At 32.4% G+C, this 22,004-nt stretch overlaps 4 protein-coding genes across 4 annotated transcripts; 3 read left to right on the plus strand and 1 right to left on the minus strand.

Moving 5' to 3' along the window:
* Positions 1-3,222: 3,222 nt before the first annotated feature.
* On the plus strand, positions 3,223-4,528 carry LOC128394006 (uncharacterized). Its single transcript, XM_053354241.1, has 2 exons — positions 3,223-4,280; positions 4,402-4,528. The coding sequence occupies exons 1-2, from the start codon at positions 3,223-3,225 to the stop codon at positions 4,526-4,528; spliced, it is 1,185 nt and encodes a 394-aa protein (XP_053210216.1).
* Positions 4,529-5,474: 946 nt separating this feature from the next.
* On the plus strand, positions 5,475-7,161 carry LOC128394007 (uncharacterized protein F54H12.2-like). Its single transcript, XM_053354242.1, has 2 exons — positions 5,475-5,675; positions 6,070-7,161. Exons 1-2 carry the CDS (start codon positions 5,475-5,477, stop codon positions 7,159-7,161), a joined length of 1,293 nt encoding a protein of 430 aa, XP_053210217.1.
* A 2,219-nt stretch (positions 7,162-9,380) lies between these two features.
* Positions 9,381-10,052, plus strand: LOC128394008 (uncharacterized). Its single transcript, XM_053354243.1, has one exon. It carries the CDS (start codon positions 9,381-9,383, stop codon positions 10,050-10,052), a length of 672 nt encoding a protein of 223 aa, XP_053210218.1.
* Positions 10,053-18,134: 8,082 nt separating this feature from the next.
* Positions 18,135-21,439, minus strand: LOC128394105 (uncharacterized). The gene is made up of 2 exons (XM_053354360.1): positions 20,586-21,439; positions 18,135-20,043 (listed from the first exon to the last, which is right to left on the minus strand). Exons 1-2 carry the CDS (start codon positions 21,046-21,048, stop codon positions 18,941-18,943), a joined length of 1,566 nt encoding a protein of 521 aa, XP_053210335.1. The 5' UTR covers positions 21,049-21,439; the 3' UTR covers positions 18,135-18,940.
* Between the last annotated feature and the right edge of the window lie 565 nt (positions 21,440-22,004).

The following is a 22,004-nucleotide window of genomic DNA, read 5'->3' on the forward strand; positions in this document are numbered from 1 at the left end:
GAATGATGACACTCTTGAAATAATGGGTATTTTTGAAGCATCACCTGAGGTTATTCTCATCCAGCATAAAGTAGCTGCTGATTATGAAGCTGAAATATCATCATCTAAATCAAACATTGCTGTGGCGAGTTTTGTTACAGCTTATGCAAGGTTGGAGCTCTTCAATCTGATACAAACTATAGAGTCTATTAGACCAGGACGTGTATTGTATTTCGACACTGATTCAGTTGTATTTATCGAACAAGAAAATGATCCGGTTGTTAAATGCGGAGATTACCTCGGCGAACTTACTGATGAAATTCCTGATGGCTATTACTGTAATAAATTTGTTACGCTTGGTCCCAAAAATTACGCTTACGAAGTAACGTCTCCAACTGGTGAAAAGAAAACGGTCATAAAAGTTAAAGGAATAAAACTCACTTCAAAAGCTCTGGAACTTATCACATTACAGAAACTTTGTAAAATGGCAGAAGATTATACCAACGGAGAGCAATCATCCATTTCTGTTAAGCAAACTAATATCGAATCTGATAAGTACACTCATAAAGTTTGCACTAAGAAGTTTGAAAAAATATATAGAGCAGTTTCTGAAAAACGAAGAGTAATAGGCAATAATACTTTGCCCTACGGATATAAATAAATAACTTTTAAATGTAAATAGTCAACCTATTACAATGTATACAAAATTTCATCATATTTTGAAAACAACATTAAACTTTTCTTTTGTAAGCAATAAAATCCAGGTGCTGTAAAATAGAAACAAAGAACTATAGTATTCCAAACTTTATGGCACTAATAAATGACATTTGTTTTATTACTTTATTATAGCAGTTAACATTGGAAACGCTTTTGAATGATACCGAAGGCTGGATGAACCAGGAGGCGCAGCTATCGTCAGTTTTGGTATAAATAGAGACACATTTTATTTTTTGTATTCATTACATTTTCTTGTTTCATCTTGTGAAGTTGTACTTTATCTTCTACTCTGTGTCCATTTAAAGTTTTCAGTTCAAAGTTAAAGTTACTCTGTGTCCTTTTTTTTTGAAAAACATGAGTTCTCAAGTTTCATCTCCCAAGCCAATTGTTGGAAAAGTTTCATTCAGTGGTTATAGTGAGTTCTTCAAAATCAGCACTGATCTCACAAACACACACAAATGGATGGCTCCTAAATATGAACATCCGTTTAAACACAATGATCAGTGGGTATTCTCTGTTTCTCGGTACATGGATCAGTTTGTGGAGAAAAATTCGAATTGGCGTAAAAACATATACAGTGAGTTGACAGCGTTATTGTACTCTAAATACTCTGTGAGCCGATGGCTTCAACACAGACTAATGGTTACAGGAACTGGCATAATCGTCTACTGTGACGCTGAAGAAACAACTCTCGGAATAGGATGTGATATCCTTGACGCTGCTGTTGATAATCCTGGCTTATGGACTGGCAGCAATTTCTATGGATTGGCTCTCATGGATATTCGCAACCATTTTAAGGAAGTTTGGAAGCAGGACAATTTGGAAATTGTTGATGGTAAGACACAGCTAAAATCTAACAAGCGAAAATGGAATTCGAGTATTGATGACTAAAACCAAGCTTTGTATTTTTCAGTTGATCCTTGAACTTACGATGAAATTCGAATCTTTAATAAAAAGAATTGAAACTTATTACTTTTGTGTCACTATGTCAAATTTTATTTTCAAACACCCATTCACATGTATGATAGCAGGACCTACATCAAGCGGGAAAACGGTCTTAGTAGAAAGAATAATTCATCATAGAAATATATTAATACCTTCATTAAATGAGAATTCTAAAATACTGTGGTGTTATGGTCAATGGCAAGATCGTTATTCTAAACATAAAGATATACAACATCATCAAGGGATGATAGAAGATTCTTCCGGTTACGATCTCATTATCATTGACGATCTTATGCATGAATGCGGTGATGATCCGAAACTCATGCATCTTTTCACGAAAGGAAGTCATCATTTAGGAGTTTCCGTCATTTTTATAGTGCAGAATATATTTCATCAGGGTAAGAATATGAGAAATATAAGTCTGAACTGTCATTATCTTATACTAATGAAAAATCCTCGTGACAAAGCACAAATCTATGCGTTGGCTCGACAACTTTATCCAATTAATATCAAAAAGTTTGTTGCAGCCTATGAAGACGCAACAGCTTTACCTTATAGTTATATAAAGGTGGATCTTACTCCTCAAACACCTGAGAAATTTCGTGTTCAGACTAATATAATTCCATTGTCATTGAATCATTCTGTTACAGTTTATGAGATATAATGTCAATCAATATAGAAGACTATCTAAATCTTTTGAAAATAGCTTCAATGATAAAGAGTAAAAAACTGAGAACAGCTTTTCCACGATCAATACAAAGCAGATCCGTTGCTATATAAAGCAATCAAAGAAGTGATGTTGAATATAGTTAATAAAAACGTCAAGCTTACGGATAAAGAAAAGAAACAACTAGCCAGGTACAAGCATGATATTTTGAACATAGTGAAAGATAAATCAGTATCGAGAAGAAAAAAGTACATAACGCAAAGTGGAGGCTATCTTCCGATCATTATCCCGGCAGTTGTTTCACTCTTGACATCTTTAATAAATGGCTGAAATTGTTAAAAAAGAATATCCTCTCATCACTGCCAAAATCGGAACTTTACCTCAATCAGAAGAAAAATCAGCCATTGTACAAAACGCACTCAATCCTATTTTTGTACGGAAAATTCTCAAGTTGAGTCTGAAACTAGCATTTTCAGGTGTTTATAATGAAAAGATGAATCTGGTTATTAATGGGTCTGAAATCAAGAACACTAATTTACTTAAGTATTTGATTTCGGCTGTTACTGAAGAAAACTCACCGATTCTATGGCCAACCAGTTTGGTGACCATATTAAGAAGAAGTAACATATTACCTAGTGATGTGTTACACAAGTCATTGAAAAAATTGTTGAAATCAAACCATAAAAAGAGAAGTATCATCATTGATAGCAGACCCCCTCCATCCTATTCATTTCCGGTTACGTTTCCTAATATTTATGCTGAACCAATTGATGAAATCGCAACACACGAATCTGATGCAGGGATAGTGAAAAAATCTCGAAATCCGAGAAAAAGAAAATTAGTTGAAAACTTATACGACAACATAAGATTTTCTGACAGGATTGCAGACAAGAAAAAGAAGTTCGACGGACAAAATGGTAACTCATACTTCAGTTCATCAAAATGGTGTAGAATCAGCGAATGAAAAAATTGAAACAGTTTTAAAACGATTGTATTACAATGTCGAAAAAACTGGATCGCTATCTTCAGTCAATAAACTTTACATTGCTGCAAAAGAGCTAATTCCTGAAATCACGATAAATCATGTGAAAAACTGGTTAAAAACACAGCTTACATACACTTTGCATAAACAAGCTCGGAAAAAATTTAAGCGAAATAAAATAGTGGTCTGTGCAATCGATGAACAATGGGAAGCAGATTTAGTTGAAATGCAAGAGTTTTCGCGTCAGAACAAGGGGTTAAGATACATTCTAACGATAATAGATTGTTTCAGCAAGTATGCTTGGGCTATTCCAGTACACGCAAAAACAGGTATTGCAGTTACAGAGATTTTCCGAAAACTCTTTAAAAATAGAAAGCCTGAGTCTTTACGTACAGATAAAGGCAAAGAGTTTCTCAATAGCAGTTTTAAAACTCTTCTTGATAATGAATCTATTAGACATTATTCAACGAAAAACAGTAATATCAAATGTGCTATTGTTGAAAGATTTAACAGAACCCTTAAAGGTAAAATGTTCAAATACTTCACTTTTAAGGGAACCAGAAAGTACACAGATGTGTTACCAAAACTAGTGGAAAGTTATAACGCTGATTTTCATCGATCAATTAAAATGGCACCTAATTCTGTGACAAATTCTAACTCGAATGATGTCTTCAGGAATTTGTATGGTTATGATAGCCTCCTTGAAATGGTGAAAGATCAGAAAACAATATCTCCAAAGGTGTTTGAAGTAGGTTCAAAAGTACGGATTAAATATGAGCTTGGCCCGTTTGATAAATCATTCTATCCTAACTGGTCTGAACATATCTATACAATATCTTCTATTGACAAAAGCAAAGAAAAACCTTTGTACTTATTAAGAGAACACAATGGAACACCTATGGAAAGGAAATTTTACCATGAAGAGCTTCAAGAAGTATCTGAAGACGAGCATCGAATTGAGAAGATTATAAAAAGAAAAACAGTTAGGGGGCGTGTGTATTACTTTGTAAAGTGGTTAGGTTATTCAAGCAGTTACAACTCATGGATACCATCTCAGGACATTCGGAGATTGGCGTGAAAAATCCTCACTTATTTCTCTTTATTATTCAAGTATTAACGCTGTTTTTGATATCGATAATTTCGATGATAAATTTGTCTTTGAATTTAGGAGACCAACGACTTTGGTTAGGGCTTTTGACGATGTCTTTAGGATGTATTCTACCTACTCCAAAGTTTAAACAAAAAGCTGAACCAATTTCTATATAAAGCTAATAAAATAAATCCAATTTGATTTAAAATAAGAAGACATGTCTGATTCATTTTATTTAACATTACCAAGTAACGTAAAAAGCTATGCTGATAATACTATAGGCTCTTATGTGACTTATTTACCAAATACATTAAAAGTTGATGACGATTGGGTGGTTGGGTTAGCAGAGATAACATACACCCGCAGTTGGTATAATATTTCCGAACCACAACGTTTAACAATTTTTGTAGATACTCCAACGCCGGAGTCAGGAAGATTCCTTGAAGAAATAGATTTTGAAGAATTCATATTAGATTTACAACCGGGTTCATACACGAGTATTCACGATCTGTGTGATGTGATAAACGCAGAGATGATCAAAGTGCTCAGTCGGACAGGACATGTCAAACATGCACCATATCTTGTCGTCAATTCACAACAAGGATATATCACGCAACAAGTTGGCCAATTTCTATTCCTAAGATTGGAGGAACTGCATCAGAAAGAAATGTTTTAGTACATCTGGGGCAGCAACTCGAGTACATGCTTGGATTTTCCTCATATAACTTAGAGAATGAAAGATTTGGAGTATTAACTAGATACTCAAACTTTCAAACAATTTTTGACAATGGTTACATGCAAAGAAAAGCTCAACATCATTATGATCTTTCTGGTGGTGTTCACAATCTTATGATATATTCAGATGTCGTTGAACCATCTGTAGTAGGAAATACTTATGCTCAGTTTCTCAGATCTATAAGAATAGCGGGCGAAAAGTTTGGTGAAGATATAAATTTGATTTATACACAACCATATTACCAACCCTTAGCAAGCAAAGAGATTGATAGAATAATGATTAATATAAAGGATGATTCAGGCCAGGACATTAAGTTCAGACAAGGCCGAGTAGTTGTTGTTTTACACTTTCGCCGAAAATGGAAACCTATTATTTGAATCAAGCGGGGACAGGTTTACCCCTTCAAATATTTGCGGGAACTCGTTATCAGAGAGGTAATGGGTTCTTTGGCAGATTTTTCATGTCAAAAATTATGCCGATTTTGAGATATTTGGGAGAGCAAGCACTTTCAACTGGTCAAGCTATTCTAAGTGATACCAAAAAATCAGCTAAGGATAGAGTCAGTGCTACAATGGATAGAATAACCAGTGATGCGATACAGAAATTGTCTGAAAAAAGTACTGACACACAGAATGGAAGCGGTTTAAAGTCTATAAAAAGAAAGATGATAAAAGGAAATGTAAAACGAAAAACCCGAAAGAAAATTAAATCATTCAAAAAATCTGATTTTGACTTCTTAAAGTAATATGCATAATCTAGCAGCTGAAGCTTTGCTACCGGAGCTTGATTTATTCACCATCCCCCCTGTTCAGTTGTCAATCGAAAGAAGCTATGAGACTCAACACAGACCAATCTCCTCTATAGAAGGCTCTAGCTACATAGAGTTTCATATACCTACCTCAAAAGATGAATATATTCTTTTTCATGAAACTTACTTATACTTCAAATTGCAGCTTAAAATAAAAAATGAAGACGGCAAAGATATTGTTAACCCAGATTGGAGTAAAATTAGAGCAGCCAATAACTTGATGCATAGCATGATTAAACAAATAGATCTAAAGATCGGTAATAAAGAAATGTCATCTGTATCAAATACTTATGCATATAGAGCATACTTTGAAAATTTACTCGGTTTTTCGAAAGACGCTAAGGAAACACATCTTTCTACAGGATTTTGGTCAGAAAAGGACGATATCATCTCGAACTTTGTCCCAGAAACAACAAATAAAGATCCATCACAAAGTAAAATAGTTGACATGTATGGAAAGTTACATCTTGACCTTACATTTCAAGGCAAAGCATTGCTTGGTGGATGTGATATCAAAATAAAATTGATATTGAACAACCCTGAATTCTGTTTCATCTATCCAAAATCAGTGAATATTATTCCCATAATCAAAGATGCATCTGTATACATTCACCGTTTAAAAGCTAAACCAATGCTTGTTAATGCACATTCGAGAGCTTTGCAAACAGCCTCTTCACGATATCCTATCACCCGTGTGGAGGTGAAACATGTACCCATTCCTTCAGGATCTATGGATGCAATGCTCGACAATGTCATAATTGGACAATTACCAAGACGAATGTTTTTAGCATGTGTTAAAAATACAGCTCTTAATGGAGCCAAAGATGAAGATCCATTCAAATTCAACCACTATGATGTCAACTACTTGGCATGCTATCTTGATGGCATTCAGTATCCTACAAATGCTTATCAACCAAATTTCGATCAAAATCTTTTTGTTCGAGAATATTCAGGATTGTTTCAAGCAATGAACATGAATTCAACTGAATCAACCATTGATATAAAAAGAAATGATTATGCTAATGGGAAAACAATTTATGGTTTCAATTTCGCACCTGACTTATCTCACGGCTGTGGTCTTGTAGGACACGTAAATCCAGCAAATCGAGGTACCCTCCGTGTTTATTTGCGTTTCAAGAAGGCATTGCCTGAAGTAATCGATGTTGTTTTATTCTGCGAGTATGATAATATGATCGAAATTGACAAAGAAAGAAACGTTAGCTGTGACTTCATTTAAGTATGTTCGATTTTGAGATTGAAACCATTTGCCGTTCTTTTCCAAACTTCATTGGTGTTTTTTCGAGAGATAAATTACCATTAATACGAAAATATCCTAGTTATTTCATCATGAATAGTGATGTTGCTTCAGAACGAGGTAGTCATTGGTTAGCATGTAGAGTTGATTCACGCAGATGCGAATATTTTGACTCATTTGGACTTCCACCGATTCATACAGAAATCAGTCAGTTGATCCAAGATCGTCCTTTAGTTTGGAACAATAAAGGTTACAAAGTTTCTCTTCTAAAACTGTGGGGCTTTCTGTATTTGCTGTGAAGTTGAGATCAAGAGGCGAATCATTCGATAACATTATTAAAAGATTTTCATCGGACTTACAACTCAACGATAATAAAGCTTGGAAAATAATTGACGATGTTTAACTGGGATTCGGTGATTGTATCAGTTTTTCTTCTGCCTAATGATGACAACGTCAGTGACATTAAAATCAAAGTATGGGACTACAAAGATGAAATAACATACTGTTTCATGTTGGAATTTGATGTTTGTGGCACACAATCTTTCATGAAGGGCCTGCACTAAACTCTGATGGATCCCCACGAAACTTGGAAAATGCTATTGGAGTGATAGCAGGCGAATCAAGAAGGTCTTTTCAATCTTTAGTACAGCTGTGCAATTAAAAGTACGCACAAGTTCTAAGTTAGCTTCATACCTACTTGCACGTAGCATGATTAATCATGAACTTTGTAATGATCTAGACATTGTAAAGTCTACAAAAAAGATTAATAAAAAGCAAGCTGGTACAATTCTTACAAAATGATCTCTTGTATTGTTATCTGCAGAATGACCAATAAAAAAGATTAAAACATCAAACTAACGACTCCCGTTTATTTTCTGAGCAAAACTATTTGAATAGCTACAAATCTAAGTTTCAATCAGTTTCATCCCTGACCTCGATATGTCAACATGGATCGTCTTTCTCTCGCTCTTGAATTAGTATGTGATTCAGTCAATGTGGAAAATAAGACTCTGAGACAAAAATTACATCGAACAAAAAGCTTGAATAAGCGTCTCAAAAAATCCAACAAACGATTGAGGGACGAAGTTAGGATTCTGAGTTCTCATTGCGATCCATTTTGTCCAAACCTTGATAATCTAGAGCTGACACTTAGTATTGTGTTATCTTTACAAGAAGAAGTCCGGGTATCAATTGCTTACATTCATTTTTTAGAAAAACAACTCAAAATTTTGATTTCCAATTAGTGCTTCAATCTTGCCAACCATGATGACCGAGATAAAAAATCCAATGATAAGTAATATTGTCATGAAGTTTCAACTTCGTTCGTTTCCTTTCGCTTTGACTGACTTAGTGAAATTTTTCCCAACGATAAACTACCAACCAAAAAGATTCAATGGTGCTATTCTCAAATTACCTAAGCCCTCTGTTAATCTTCAGAAATGGAAAGGTTAATGTTGTTGGAGCTAAGTCTATTAATGACGCCTATCTGGCTATGGAAAATTCTGCGTGTCGCTTCGTCTTCCGTGTGATTACACATATAGAGGTTGTCAACGTCGTGGCAACAGGTAATCTCAACAAAAGAATTAATCTTCTTAAACTCTGCTTGTAGCGAATCATTTACTTATTACCCTGAATTATATCCTGCAGCTTATTTGACAGAGGGTAGCAAAAAGTGTCTCATTTTCCATACAGGTAAATTTATAATAACCGGATGTAAATCATACAAGGAGACTTTACAAATTTTCGATCAGTTGAAATTAATTCTTTTATTTTCTGGATTCATTTAGTGGTATGAACATAAATATATTGTTTTTTATCCGTATTGTCTTTTTATTCATTCTTATGATACTTAGATATGTATACGTTAATGGCCATGAAATAAATCTACTGATTGCATAAAAATTAAATTAAAACGTTTTTCTATTTATTTCGGATATTAAACATTATTGAAAGCGCGTTCTAAAATTTTTTCACTTAGTTTATCTTTTTTCCGTTAGGTGGTATAGTTTTCGAGAAAAAAACTTTTGGTAGAGGGCGGAAAACGCTCCAAAGTCCATCTCCCTATCTTCACGGTCATAAAGTTTATGGCCTGAAGAGTTGGTGACAGTTGACACAATAGGTTTAAGTTCACTTAAACTTATTGTTTCCATCACCAACTCTTTCAGCCATAGATTTTCTCCACCGCCACCACCACCACCCCAATGTCTGACAACATCTCCATCCTCATCACCTACTGGGGTGATAAATTTATCACCACCGGTGCTTCAGCCACCACCAGCATCCCCATCACCATCACTTCCACCAACAACAGCAACATCATCGGCATTTCCTTCATACCAGCAACTCCATTACCTCACCCAACACCCGTGATCCCATCACCACCACCAGCGATCCCATCGCCACCACCAGTGATCCCATCACCCACCAGTGATCCCATCGTCACCACCAGCGATCCCATCGCCACCACCAGTGATCCCATCACCACCACCAGCGATCCCATCGCCACCACACCACCAGCGATCTCATCATCGCCAGGTGATCCCATAACCACCAGCGATCTCATCGCCACCACCACCACCAGCGATCCCATCGCCACCAGTGATCCCATCACCACCACCAGTCCATCAATGTCACCAGCGATCCCATCGCCACCACCAGTGATCCCATCACCACCAGCGATCTTATCGCCACCACCAGCGATCCATCGCCACCACCAACACCAGCGATCTCATCGCCATACCACCACCACCAGCGATCCCATTTTTGCCTTATCGACCTCGAGAGGACGATCTTATGTTACCTCTCTCCATTCCAGATCAGAATTCACTGTTGAATTCGATTCAGATGATGAATTTGAATCGATTCAACAGTGAATTCAGTTCTGACCATGAGTTCACCTTCATACTCGTGGTCAGAATCGGACGGAGAAGGAGAGAGAAACATTTTATCTCCTCGAGGAAAAGAAATGATGGTGATAATGATTATGATGTTGGTTATGATGATGATGATGAGAAGATGAAACTTTTAATTAAAAAAATATGGTTTGATGATGATGATGTTGATGATGATGACGATTTTTGGCTCATCAAATAAATGAATTTTATAAAACTTTAGTTTTTAATAATTATTTAATTCGGGGTAGCATAACGTGACTCCTCCTCTTTCACGTTATGCTACATACCTACTACTAATGTGCTTAAATGATTAGTTCTAATTAAAGGTTTATTATTTTTTGTTTGTTCTTTCGGTGATTTGATAATCATAACAGTAAATAATCGAGAGAAATTATTCTGACTGATATTCGATCAATCAATAAGGATGAAGATAATACCATTTGGAAGAAAGAGAGAGAGAGAAGTGAAAATGAATTGCAATAAGAAAAGAGACAAAGACTACAAGAGAAAGAGAGAAAGAGAGAGAGAGAGAGAGAGAGAGAGAGAGATGACCACAAGTGGACAGTAAATTTAGAAGGTAAGTTAAGATGTTAAGAGAATAAGAAGTTAAGATGTAACTGTTTCATTAAGTTTTCTTTTATCTCCATCATCTCTTATCATCTTCATCTATTCTATAAGCTACATCTCCTTCATCTTCTTCCTCGTTTTCTTCTTCATCACCATCATCATCTTTATAACATTCTTACTAATGGACAGTCCAGTTTCCATCTAATACTGGACAACAATGAAATCTTAAACCTTTTCTTAAGGATTTACTTACAAATGTGACAACGTGATCATCTTATTATTATTTTTTTTCTTTCTACCAAAATCTGATCAATAATAATCAATGGACCGACGATGAAATCAATTGTCCAGTAAAAAATTGTCTAATCAGCTAAAATGACCACAAGAAACCAAGTATGAGACAAAACATTATCAGACTGGTTAACTTAATCATTTGCTTAGGGTTGATTAACCATTGGATTAATAAAGTTATTGTCATAAAACAAAGCTAATTGTTGATAACCGTTATTGATTAAGGTTAATTATGATGTTAATTTTGCTTTCGAGAATCAATAAAAGTGTCTTAATCAGTTAATCATCAAATGTTAACTTTATTATCATTGACAAAATGATAATGGTTAAGATTAATGTTTACATTTGAAAGACTAAGAAAATCAATAGTGATTAATATTAAACTTTAATCACCATGATAATAAATTCAATTGACTGATTGTTTTGATGGTTCTCCAATGACAATTATCATTAAATAATTGAAATCAGTTTCTCGACTGATTAATCAAATCTAATTTACCATGCAACATATCACTAAATCATATTAGATGATTTTCTTAATCAATTCCGATGATAACAAACTAGTAATCAATGAGATTTTCAATTGATTGTCTTGGTCAATGTTAATAACTGACCAGAAAAAAAACTAATGTCACAATTTAATTGTAGTTGTTAGATTGATCTGATTGAGGTTTGAATACAATTACAAGTAAATTGTTCATTCAAATGATGATGATACTCAGTAAATGACTTAATTGTTTAGCCATTGATTGCTGTATTATATTGTTGATAAAAGTAAAGTAAAATATCAAATTAATCAGACTAATTATAATCATCCGTTAATTTTATCCTTCCATTCAAAACCAGATAACAATGAATTGTAACCAACTCAAATTAACCTTAATTGCATTGAATCATGAATGAGAAAAGAGTTAATTGATTAGCAATGATTTAATGTTTACTAATTATTTTTATTAATATTAATTTTATGTAAATGATTAAATGTTTTCTCATTGATTATTATAGACAAACAAATTAATATTGTCATCAAGATTATATTAGATTAATGATATTTTAATAATCTCTCCAAGTCAACTAGCTAATTATTAATCATCTTAATAGTTAATTAGATTATCATTTAGATTCAAAATTTATATGAATAATTTTTTTCTATCTTAAATTGATAATAAGTAAACAAAATGTCGAAACGTTGATATCATTTGAAATGTGAAGAAATGAATTGCTTGAGGTCAACTGAATACTGACCAGTGTAGGAAGTGAGAGACAATCAAGTGATAATCAACTACGACAATCAACCGGAAAGTCCAAGACCAAATACAAAAGATTCAATTCAGTTCAATTCCAAAAGGAATAATAAAAAATGTTATTAACCAGAATGAATGTTGTTCACTATTAAAGGAATCAAATCAAACGAAAAGCAATCAAATTTAATTTACTTTCATTTTCACACTTATCAAGACAATTAGTTTGTTAGTTATTCTAATTTCCTGATAATCAATAAAATTAGTCGAGATATTGATTACAATCAATATCTTAATCACCATCAGTATCTAAGCTAAGATGATAATGAATAAAATCAGGTAATTTGATGAATTAAAATATCATATCAACATTTTGCTTGTAACTTAATTAAACTTCATCTTTGATTGACAATTAACCACAATCATCATCTTGAAATGTGAAAACTTCATTCATTAAGATTACCAATTCTAGTGAAGATCATCAAATACTAATAATAACCGAAAGTAAGATGCAACAATCAACTAATTACACGATGATTACATATTTAATCATCAGTTAATAGCCAACAATCAGTTAATTATGCTAAAGAAAATGATATCCACCTCTATATACATGAATACCCCTGATATTATCAATACATATCAATATTATATTTCATCTGAAATGATTGATCAGCTAAATTAAGATTCACTAGTTATCATATTAATTTGCATATCTATCAATTCAATTGAATGTTGATAAGATTCATTTTTTTAATCATTACCTAAATTGCTTCAATCTCCTATTCATGTATTAACATGTTTATCCATTTCATTATCATGATGATTAATATATTATCATGATAAATATGAATACATGGATAATGTTCAATATTATGGATAGAAAAATGTTCAACTGGAAAATTTTTTCTCAATCAACCTTATAAATAATTCATTCACAATCGGATTTAAATTTCTCAACTAAATTGTTCAATGGGTTCATCGTAGTGAAAGTATTTTAAACTAAATTAATTTAATTGTCAATAATGATGATCAACAATCAATTTGTCAACTGAAATTTGAAATTTTGTTTTCTTTTGGCTACAATTTAAATTGATTGCGAGAAATTAAAATGAATGTCATTAAATTGTTGTAAAAATGTTATTGTTTCATTACAATAGTTAATCGGATTAGTTAACTATCATCATTAGATTTTCATATTATCCAGTTAATTGGTATTGAATTAATGTTGACAATTAGGAAACAAGTGAATCTTTATTTGTAATCAATTGAACTTACATTATGATTGAAATGATTGATTGTGTAACGTTAATTGTTGATATAATTAGTTGAAGGTGATATTTGGCTCTTAATTGTTTGGACGATGATTGGAATGGTAAAAATTTGATTGTCCTGATTAGGAGATTTAAATTGTGATTAGTTTTTAATACTTGTTGATTGTTTTATCTGTGATTTATGATATGATTATCTCATTGATTTGACAATTAAATGATTACAACTTTTGATGGATTAGGAAACGTATTGAGAAATGATGACAATTATGAAAACAATTAAAAGGATTAATGTAAATCCAACGGCGATCAGGATTAAAAACATCACAACCTTTTTGATTGATTAATACTTATTACTAATTAAAGTTGTTAATGACAATTTATTTTGCTAATCACAGTTGATTTAAAAGGTAAAAGGGAAACAAATTAAATGAGTTTTACTGTAATTGTTGTGATAATCATGAGAGTCAAGTTAATTGAGTAATTTGAAAATCGACGAGGAAATAAAATTTGATGATTTGTGATGACAATTTGAGCACAGTAACTTTTTGAATTGAATTTGTTTCCAATTAAATCAAATGAGATCTAGAAATGATCGTAATTGCAATTGATTGTTGATTGTTTGTTGATAAAAGGAAATTTAAAAATCTAGGATACTCGATGAGGCAATAATAATAGTATGCAAACATGAAAAGAAAAGGTTTAATAATGAATGAAATAAATTAACAGAGAAAGTGACGAAGATGATGATGATGATGATGATGAGAAGAAGCAATAGGAAGAAGATGATGGGTTTTATTGAATAGAAATAAACTGTAAAGAGGTTGAGATTGTTAAAGTAGCTCGATCAAGTGATGAGGATGAAAAGAAGAGACAAAAAATGGAGTGAAACAAGTTGACAAGAAGAGAGAAAGAGAGAGAGAGATCGATAGAGTGAGAATCAGAATGAGGATGAGGATGAAGATGAAAAATGCTGAATGCTGAATGCAATATACTCATGAGCATCAATTGTAACCAAAAGATGTTACAATTTTTGGTTAATATACCTGAGGAAAAGGAGACGAAGAAGGAAAGTTCAAGTGGAATGGAATGGAAGATGAGAAATGGGGAAGAGGGAGAAGGATGAAGATGTTGGAATGAGATGAGGAAAGACTCAAGTTGGATGATGATGATGGAAATTGTGATGAGGAGAATGTTGAAAAAAAATCTAAAAGAATGTGAATCAACAATATTATTAGTTAACAGAAATAACATAGAATCCAAGTTGATGCGATTCATTGATCTGAACATAATAGGTTAGTACATTTCTATCATCAGATATTATTATCATTACGACTAAAACTGAATAATTGTTTGAATAAATCATTAAATTGATTTTGTTTGTATTTATGGTTAAAGGGAAACTATTTTAAATGGTCGAGAAACTTTTCTAAATTAAATTACTGGAGCACCTTCACAATCAATCACAATCAAATTGCTCGCGGTAAATGCAAGTGAAACTATTAATAGATGGTTGTTACTTTTTCGTTCTCGAAACTTGATTATCTTAATTGCCATTGATTCTAAGTAGTGGTTATTAGAATCAAATTAATGGTCATTCTGATGAACTTTCGGCGAAATTTAATTAGGATCGGAATCGCAATTAGAATTTGATTTACTTTTCTAATCAATTCTCGATTTATTCATCGTAGGAAAATCAATTATTTTCAAATAGTTTATCAACTAATCAACATAAAATATCGAATGAAATTGACAATCAACTAAGTCTTGCTAATTGTTGGTTGGATTGAGTTTTTTAATGATTAACTGGGATACTTTAAGTGCTGCCATCTTTTGGACGCAATTAAGATTATCTCTTAATCATCTGTTATTTTTTATCTTGATTGTTTCACTTTTCTTATTAATCTGATTGTCAGCAATCAAGGATCTTCTTAATTATTGATTAAAAAAGAGTTTATTTAAGGATATTGATTGTCACAAAGGGAACGAGTAATTTGTTGGTCAAATGGTCAGTCAAACATTTTTAATGATTAACTGGTAAACAATTTGATCTCTATGGTGATGTTTCATTTTAGATATGTTATTGATTAGTTAATCAATTATGATCAATTTCTGGCATCACCAGAAATAGTGTGTAAGTATTTTTATTATTTGTCTCTGGTGATCACTTTTGATTGTATCATCAAATATTAATCGAAAGATATAAATTTTCACTTTGGACCAAGATCCAAGTTCTAATTGTTTTTAATTGTTATCCGATTAACTATCTTTCCAGATCATTCGATATTTTTGGACAATCAATAGTCACTCCAATTTATCAATGGCCCATGTGATTCCCCTCTATTGCTACTGTTACCATTATTTGGCTGATAATTGATTCTCTCCTGTCTCTAATTGATTACTGATTACTTGAGAAAAATTATCGATAATCAGTCCACTTAATCAGAATCCTAGACGTTGAAAGAAATTACCAGAGAATCAAATGAGGAAGAGATTCAATCATTTCTCACTATCATCGAATCGATTCCTAATTGCAGCTGAAAAAATCTCGTAATTTAAATGTAACATTATTTTCGACAATTAATATTTGAACTAATACGATTTAGATGAAGTCACAAACTCGAAGTCGATCTGATCACGATGATTGAATCGCTATTCTCAATACTCATTGTAACCAATTTGATTTAGTATCTTCACTAATTTCTTATTGATTAATTCAACGAATCAGTTAATTGATTAGATGATTAAAATCAATCCACTATTTTCAATCTAATTGTGAACAAATCAATTTGGAGTATACAATTTACCAAATGATTTTTACACTTGCAATCAGATTGGAAATCATCACTTTCGGTTGATTAGTTGATATTAACACTTTGATGCTTTTGAAGTAATTATCTAATTGTAATCAGTTTTATCTCAATGAACTTTTAATATCCTTTATGATTAACTGATTAACGCTATTAAATGACAAATTAACTGTAATCTCTTTCTATCACTTACTTTTCCTATTCTTGCAATTAAAGTTAATCATCAAGGAAACAATTTAGAGGTAAGACAAGGTTGTTGAGATAATCAAGCAACAATTAGTAATTTTAAATCGTTTCCATTATCAAATATTAATGAGAAAATGTTTAATTGTTAATTGACGTTTGAATCTAACTTTTTTTTTCATTATCTTCAAGTGTGTTAATTATTACAATTAACAGATGATTGACCTAAACCACCTTACAATTAACTGTTGATTGTCTCAATTTATTGTCAAATAAAACAATGATTTAAGTTTGATGATTTACCTTGATAATTAATTGTTACGATTAAACCATCAATTGATATGGATCAGGAAAAAATTATATCACTAATTAAAATTTATTCCCAATGATTGTAAGTAATAAATTGTTACCCTAATGAGATGATTTAATTTGACAATCAACTCTAATTGTGATAAGTGCAAAGTTTTTTTTGTTATTATTATTGCAACAACAATTAACTAATTTCGTTTATTAATAGCTTACCTTGTGTACAGAATTGATTTGCAATCGTGTAAAAAAAAAATTAACTGAAAAGATCTTAATTGTCACAATTAACCACAATGATTAGGGAATCTAAATCTCCCTCTACAGTGATAACCTTTTCATCTGCTTCTTGTTAATTGTTACAATTAGTAGAAAGTGAGTAAATTGTTAATCATACCATCAACATAAAGGCTGATTATTAACTGACAACATTTAATTGTTAATTGATTGTGATCATTTCATATCTTCAATTTATATATATTATATTGTTAATTGAAATGACGATCCAAACAACGTGTCAACTAAACAATTAAATAGATCAAAGAAATCAAAAAGGGAAATTAACAAATTAATCGATGACAATTAAAGGAAAAAAAAAAAATGAAACAATTAAGTAATCTAAATTATCGACAATTAATAAAACGAATCAGGACAGTTCTCATTGGCAATAAAAACACAATCAATTTAATTTTCACCTTGTCAAGGTAATTTGTTAATCCAATTAACCAGAGGTGCAATTAGAAATCGTTGAACAATCAACAAGTTATTAAAGTTTTCGGGATCGACAACAATTAACAATTAACTGATTGGAAATCACAGAAAAATATCAACAATTGATCCTCATTTCGAGTGCTTTTTGTACCCGAGAGCCGAAAGTGACCTGAGACTTGGACCTCATCATCTTCATGCATGATCATCGAGAGACTCTCTCACTTTATCATCTTCCTCTTTCTCTATTTCGACTATCTTACTTTTCCCTCTCTTTTCTCTCCACCATCATCATCATCATCATCATCATCTCTCTCTCTCTCTCTCTCTCTCTCTCTCTCTCTCTCTCTCTCTCTCTCTCTCTCTCTCTCTCTCTCTCTCTCTTCCTTATCTTCCTCCATAGAGACTCATAATCACTCCCTGTTCCTATCGAATTAGTAAATATCATCTTCATCTTCATCTTCTTTTTCCCCCTCTCTTATCATCAATTTATCTTCTTCTTTCTTTTTCTCAATCCATTTATCTTATTAACCTTTTAACTTTTCGTCTTCTAATCACAAAATGCTCTGATCATTTAAGCTCACAATTAACTAGATAATTTGATTCCCCGTCTGTTTATGTTCCCTTAATGTTAACAATTAACTTAATCACATTTTATCCTAATCAATAATTAGAGACACAGTGAAATAAAACTTATAATAAATTATTGTTAATCTTTAGTTTTTAATGTAGCAATTTATGTTTTATTTTATTGTTATCATTGATTGTTGGTAAGTTATTAAGTAGTTATGAATAATTAAGTAGTTAGAACTTTTTTGTTATGTTGAATTAAAAAAAACAAATTAAGAAAAATAATTTAACTTTTTAGGAAATGATTAACTAGATGTGTATTCATTTGATTGTTTTCTTAGTTTAAAGTAAATTAAAGTTAATTGTATCAAATAAATTGTATTAATTAAAAGTTTCCCATTTAGTGTGTTTGTTTTCATTTCTGATTGCGACCCAATTTAATTGTTTGATTGTTGATGATTTTATGTTAAATCATATTCGTTGGTAATTGTGTTTGGGTGGAAGTTGTTGATTTGTAAAAAGCGGGAAAACTTGACATGAGAGAGAGTAAATTGGGAGATAAATGTAAAAATAGGATGAAAATAGGAGACAAAAAATAGGATAAGACAATAGGAGAGTGGACAATGGGCAGTTGTAAGGTCGGGGCGAGGGTTGAAAAGGGTAAAGGTTTGGTGGGAATCGAATTGCTTGTTGTTGGTGTTTAGATGGTTCGAGGTGAGGACGAAAGGGAAAAGAGGAAGTGGTGTAAGTAAAAGGGAAATTAAAAAAGAGGAAATGTCGCCGATCAAAGGCTTCCTCGTGTTTATATAAAGATATTTTGATCTCAAGGCAATTTGGCTGTGATTTAGTTAATTGTTGACTCGAATTCTTTCATGTTTTCCATTGCATGATTGTGATTAATTAATATTCTTTTCTTCACTTGATCAAGGTATCAGTGATTGATTGTTCTTAATTTGTAAACTTGACTCTTCAAGTCGAATTGAACTTATTTCTCTGATTCGATGTTGAAGAATTAACTGATTTGTTAGAATACGAAGTCTCTCTCGATTTTTAGCATTCTCTTCTTCAGCAATTTTATCTTCCTCCTTATCACCAGGAACAAGAGCATCGGATAGATTCAATTGTGGAATACGATGAATAAGGGCGAGCCAAACCATGATCATTGAGAGGCCGAAAAACAGGTAGACCACAATAACGAAAGGATACAAAAGATCGGCAACTGGCCCTTCGATACCTGGAACAAAGTCACCTAGCCCAATGGTGGTCAGGGAGATGAAGCAGCAATAGAACGACTCAAGATAAGTCCAATCGTCCTCATTGAGGTAAAAAAAATAGGCCGGAATGAAAAGGCAGATAACCATTAGGAACGAAGTGATTATCACAAGGTGGATTATTCGAACAGTGAAAACGGAAGCTGATCGATGAAGATAGATTATTATTCGTATGAGCCAAGCTTCTAATCGTTTAACTGGACCACGGACAAAGATTGTTACCAGGGTGGAAAAGAAGGTCAAAGTTGCAGGTACACCGAAAATACAGAAAACGATACAAGTGATTTTACCGGTAACAGTGAGAGGAGTCAAATTACCATAACCAATGGTGGTAACCAGAGAGGTGACAAATAAAAGGGATGAACTGAATCGCCAATTGGTTATTGATCTGATCGGTGCTAATTTAATGGTTGACCTGTTGTTGGCCGTCTTGTTTTCTAGGTCATCGGCTATTTCGTAAGAAACTAAGGCCTCGTTGGTTGCATTTAGAGACAAAATTGGGGAAGAAGATGTTGACTTGTCAATCGGTTTAGATTTTCTTAATCGTAAAGTTGATTTACTTGTAGTTTCGCTCGGTGGCGATTGAGTTGTTTCATCTGATGGCGAAGACGAATCTTCATCTTTACCATCCGAACGCTCTGTCTGTTCATTCATCGGGTCCTCGCTTATAACTAAATCGTCACCAACAATTGGCACATAATAACCATCTTCTTGAGCTTTTAATATCACCGTGAGTAATTGTTTAATATCCTCCACTGGATTAAAATAAAAGAGAAAAAAGAACAATTTAAGAAAAAGAACAAAAAAAAAGAGGGAAAACAAGACAAAGGATTAACCGATTAGCAGTCACAATAATCAGATGATCAAAGCAAAAGATATATTGTGACAAATGAACAGATTAATCTGAGTAATAAATCAACCCGACTAATATAATTGATGATTAAATCTGATATGTACTTCAGTTAAATGGATTAAAAAGGTTCACCGGTAAATCAAAAGATTGGTGACATTTATAGACATTGATTTAAGTTTTTCTCTCTCTCTCTCTCTTTAAGTTACTGTTGATGATAATTGTTTTGTCTAATCTATTGTTAAATTTACAATCTTAATCAATCAATTTATCGTTGATTCATTATTACATCAGGTAACAAAAAGAAAAGGAAGCAAAATATGAAGAGGTGACATTTTAATCTTGTCAGTACAATTAACTCTTCAAGACATCAACGGGGTGGTGATGGTGGATAAGAGTTGACAATTGTGGTGGTGGTGGTTAAGTTTAACAAAAGTCTTTTCTCACCTTCAACATGAGGATATTTGGAGAGAAATGATTCCTGAACAGAAATGAGATCACCTCTTGATTCAATTTCTCTTGGTTGTTCAATGATCAAGAAAATGATGGCACCAAACATGAGGAAAACAACATAGAACGAGGTAAAGAAAAAGAAATTGATCTTTGGATGTTTACTTGTACAATAGGTGGTAATTTCATCGTCCTTAATTGGATAGTCCGAGTCACTATAGCCGATGTCATATTTGTCACTATTAAAGGTTTGATAGTTACTTGAGGCTCTCTCATTGATAATTGCACTAAGTGATGTGGATGCTTGTTGGTGTTGTTGCTGTGAATTTGATGGTTGATAGAGATGATTAAAGGCTGGATAATGTTGCTGGTTGCCTTGTGGTGATTGAGATTGTTGATGTTGTTCATTATTATTATCACTTTGAATATTTCTCTCAGTGGCAACAAGAATTGGTAACATCTCTTTGGGAAGAAAAACTTTCAATTGGTAACTATAAATACATTTGATGAATTGACCAAGAAAAAAAAACACAATAATAATAAATAAGAAGATCTAGTTGATTTTATATATGTATGTACTTTGCTGTGTGTACACTATCAAAATGGTTTACAGTTGAATGGATTATCTATGTTAAAGTTAATTTGAAATACACAAAAGAGAAAATGATTTACTGAGAGAGAAAGTGAGTGACAAAGATGGAGGATTATCACTTTAATCTCATCTCTCAAAGCGACGAAACTTTAATACACGAGATGATAACGTGTCTATGGTTGTAAATAAACTGTTTAGCTTTTAAATTGTCTCATGGAACTTACAATAGAAAAAAAAACTCTAAGTTGTCTTTTAATTATCTCTTAATTAGTATTAGAAATAATTAGTTACTAATTGTTAAAGTTATTTTTGTTTTGTTAGAAAAGAACTTGGATGATTAATCGATTTTTAATCGATTTTTTAGTATTTTTTCTCTTCCCGCAAATCGATGTGATTGTTTATTTTACCATTTTTTGTTTCCCTTTTTATTGTCTTTTTAATTCAAAATTTAAATTAATCCACAATCTTATGGCCACATGGTTGAGGAAAATGAATCTTGTCGAGAAAAAAATTGAACCAATTTGATAATTAAAGTTCAATTATTGAACTTCAATAATTGAAGTTTAAATGAATAGAACAAGAAGTGACATCTAACGGGAATTTAGGAAACGTCAAATTTTCTCAATTTTTGAAAATTTTTTTTATCATTCTTTCAATGGTTTTAGTATCTTAATGGATTCAGCCTTGGTCAGTTAATTGTAATTATAATTCGAGAGTTAGATTATTATGCTGAATCTTTAATTGTAAATTGATTGAAAATTTTTACGCCATCAGTAGGTATTTGATCGGTACTCTTGGTAGTCCTCTTCGAACCAAATATTAGG

The sequence above is a fragment of the Panonychus citri genome, unplaced genomic scaffold (assembly GCF_014898815.1).
Source record: "Panonychus citri isolate SS breed McGregor unplaced genomic scaffold, ASM1489881v1 Contig00139, whole genome shotgun sequence".
In the NCBI taxonomy this organism is placed as follows: domain Eukaryota; kingdom Metazoa; phylum Arthropoda; class Arachnida; order Trombidiformes; family Tetranychidae; genus Panonychus; species Panonychus citri.